The following is a 2,094-nucleotide window of genomic DNA, read 5'->3' as shown; positions in this document are numbered from 1 at the left end:
GGGTTTCTTCCCGCATTTCCCTTTACAACACTAGAACACGACAAGCACAAGACAGGATTATTATGAGAGGTTGTTGAAGAAGCATTAAACTGTTACAGTGTTTAGTAATAATCTCTATTTTCTTTCCTTCGATTTATGGAGATTGTGTTAATTGGGGGAACTATTGTAAGTGGAAACGGAACTGTCTCCAATAAGCAAGTCACTAACACAGATCCTTCCTCACACAGATTGTATGTTGTAGCAGGTTGTATCTAGCACATAAGTTTTATTTGTTTGTCAAACAGAAGAAAATAATAACTGAGCTAACTGCGTCTAACATCCAGTAGCTGCTTTCGGAATGTTGCAGTTGGAGATGGGCGCGTTGGGGATGGTCTTAACTGGTACTTCTAGCACTCGCCGAAACGGGCCACCTGAACTTTCGGTGCAACGGTACACTCCACGATACACTCGTTGGCGTACGTTTTGCCATCGGTACCGCACACCGGCAGATAGTTGGCCGGACAGGCTGGGCACGGATACTTTCCGGCCGCGGCCAGAATTGCGCACAGCAGGAAGCTCAACAGAAACAGCAGCTTCATGGTTGTAGTTTAACCGATTGTATTGTAACTCGTGCAGAAAAGCGGTACCTAGCAGTGATCCTCACTGATCGACACACGGGACGCAACTGTGATGTAATGGCTACGTGCCAATTCCACTTAAATACGAGTTCATCTCCGCGGGGTACCAGCTTCCCTCAGTAGCGCTACCTTGCTATTTTCAATTAGAAAACATGGGGCCATGTGTGCGTATGGCGTAATCGTCAAACAAGTGTAATTTCTTAGAAGTTTTGTTTTCCTATGGGTGGCTTGTTACAATCTGCTTGCTTTGTAGCAGATTGATTGTAAGGTCTAGGTCTCGCACCATTTACCTCACAGTCACCGTCAATCCAGACAGAATTAATGTAAAACAAACTCCAATACCAAGCGAATTTAGCATAAAGCGAAAAAAAAAGAAAAGTAAACAAATCATAAGGCGGACATGTTGTGTTTATATTTGAATAAACGCAACAAAAAAAAACGAACACGGACACGGTCAAACGATCATCGGGGTGTAGTAGATAAGGTGGTGGTGATGTCGCTGGAACTGTTGAACATTCATACAACGGCAGCAGAGATTCGTGTGTATTTATCACAGACGTAAATATGTGCTACGTTAAGTTTCCCTAGAATTGGAACCTCACAGCATGGCCCCCATTTGGAAGGTCATTAACTGGGAGGTTGCTGACGGATTATGGCGTTCGTCTAGGAAGAAAGGTCAGGCCAGCCAAAGTCTAATCTTGCATTGGTAGGACGAATGTTGTATTTTTATGTTTTAGGCCTCTATGCTGGTCGTGTTCTTTTCCGGTGGAAATTATAAGGGTTATAAGCTTTTTTTCTGTTTGATTCTGGGAATCACTATCAACAACAAAATCCTTCATCTTGGAGGACAACAGCGAAATGATAACAACACTTTTGTAACATTTGAATAATCTACAAGTGGTTCTTGTTCTACATTAACTAGCAAACCATAAAAAAAACCAGCCCGATGATGTGTTGACGTTCATGAATTTGGGGAAGATTCTCAATTTGTAGCATGCCTTCGGAGGCAGATTGGGAATTCCGCTTAAGTCTATCGTACTAGTCTCACACAGGAGCTCAAGCGTGATGCCAGATTATGCTTCGGTATGTTGGTATTTGTTGGTTTGTTGTATGATTGCAATATTTGCAATTATTTCATCTGTTTTTTTTATGAACAGTAGATAATCATGAATTCGTACGTTAATTACTTTTATTCTCCTTGTTTGCTGCATACTTGCGGGTGTTTGTGTTTGTGTTTTTGTTTTTTCTTTATCCCTCAGTTTTGTGCTTTTTTATATAACAACATCTTCGGTCTCCTCCCAATTAGTTTCGCTTCATATATTCTTTTAAAGATCTGCTAAGAGAGGAACGTGTGAAACAATTTTGTAAAACAGTAAGTCGAAGAGTTTGTTGGCTACCTAGTAACAATTGGATAACAGCTGGGTATCGTAACGATTAGGTGGTTAAATTCTCTTTAGTTTTGCTCATTACTTTGTAG

At 41.1% G+C, this 2,094-nt stretch overlaps 1 protein-coding gene across 1 annotated transcript; it reads right to left on the bottom strand.

Moving 5' to 3' along the window:
* Nucleotides 1–386: 386 nt before the first annotated feature.
* LOC128715330 (ovomucoid-like) lies at nt 387–578 on the bottom strand. Its single transcript, XM_053810213.1, has one exon. The coding sequence runs from the start codon at nt 576–578 to the stop codon at nt 387–389; it is 192 nt and encodes a 63-aa protein (XP_053666188.1).
* Nucleotides 579–2,094: the final 1,516 nt, after the last annotated feature.

The sequence above is a fragment of the Anopheles marshallii genome, chromosome 3 (assembly GCF_943734725.1).
Source record: "Anopheles marshallii chromosome 3, idAnoMarsDA_429_01, whole genome shotgun sequence".
In the NCBI taxonomy this organism is placed as follows: domain Eukaryota; kingdom Metazoa; phylum Arthropoda; class Insecta; order Diptera; family Culicidae; genus Anopheles; species Anopheles marshallii.
This window is presented reverse-complemented; position numbering and strand designations above follow the sequence as displayed.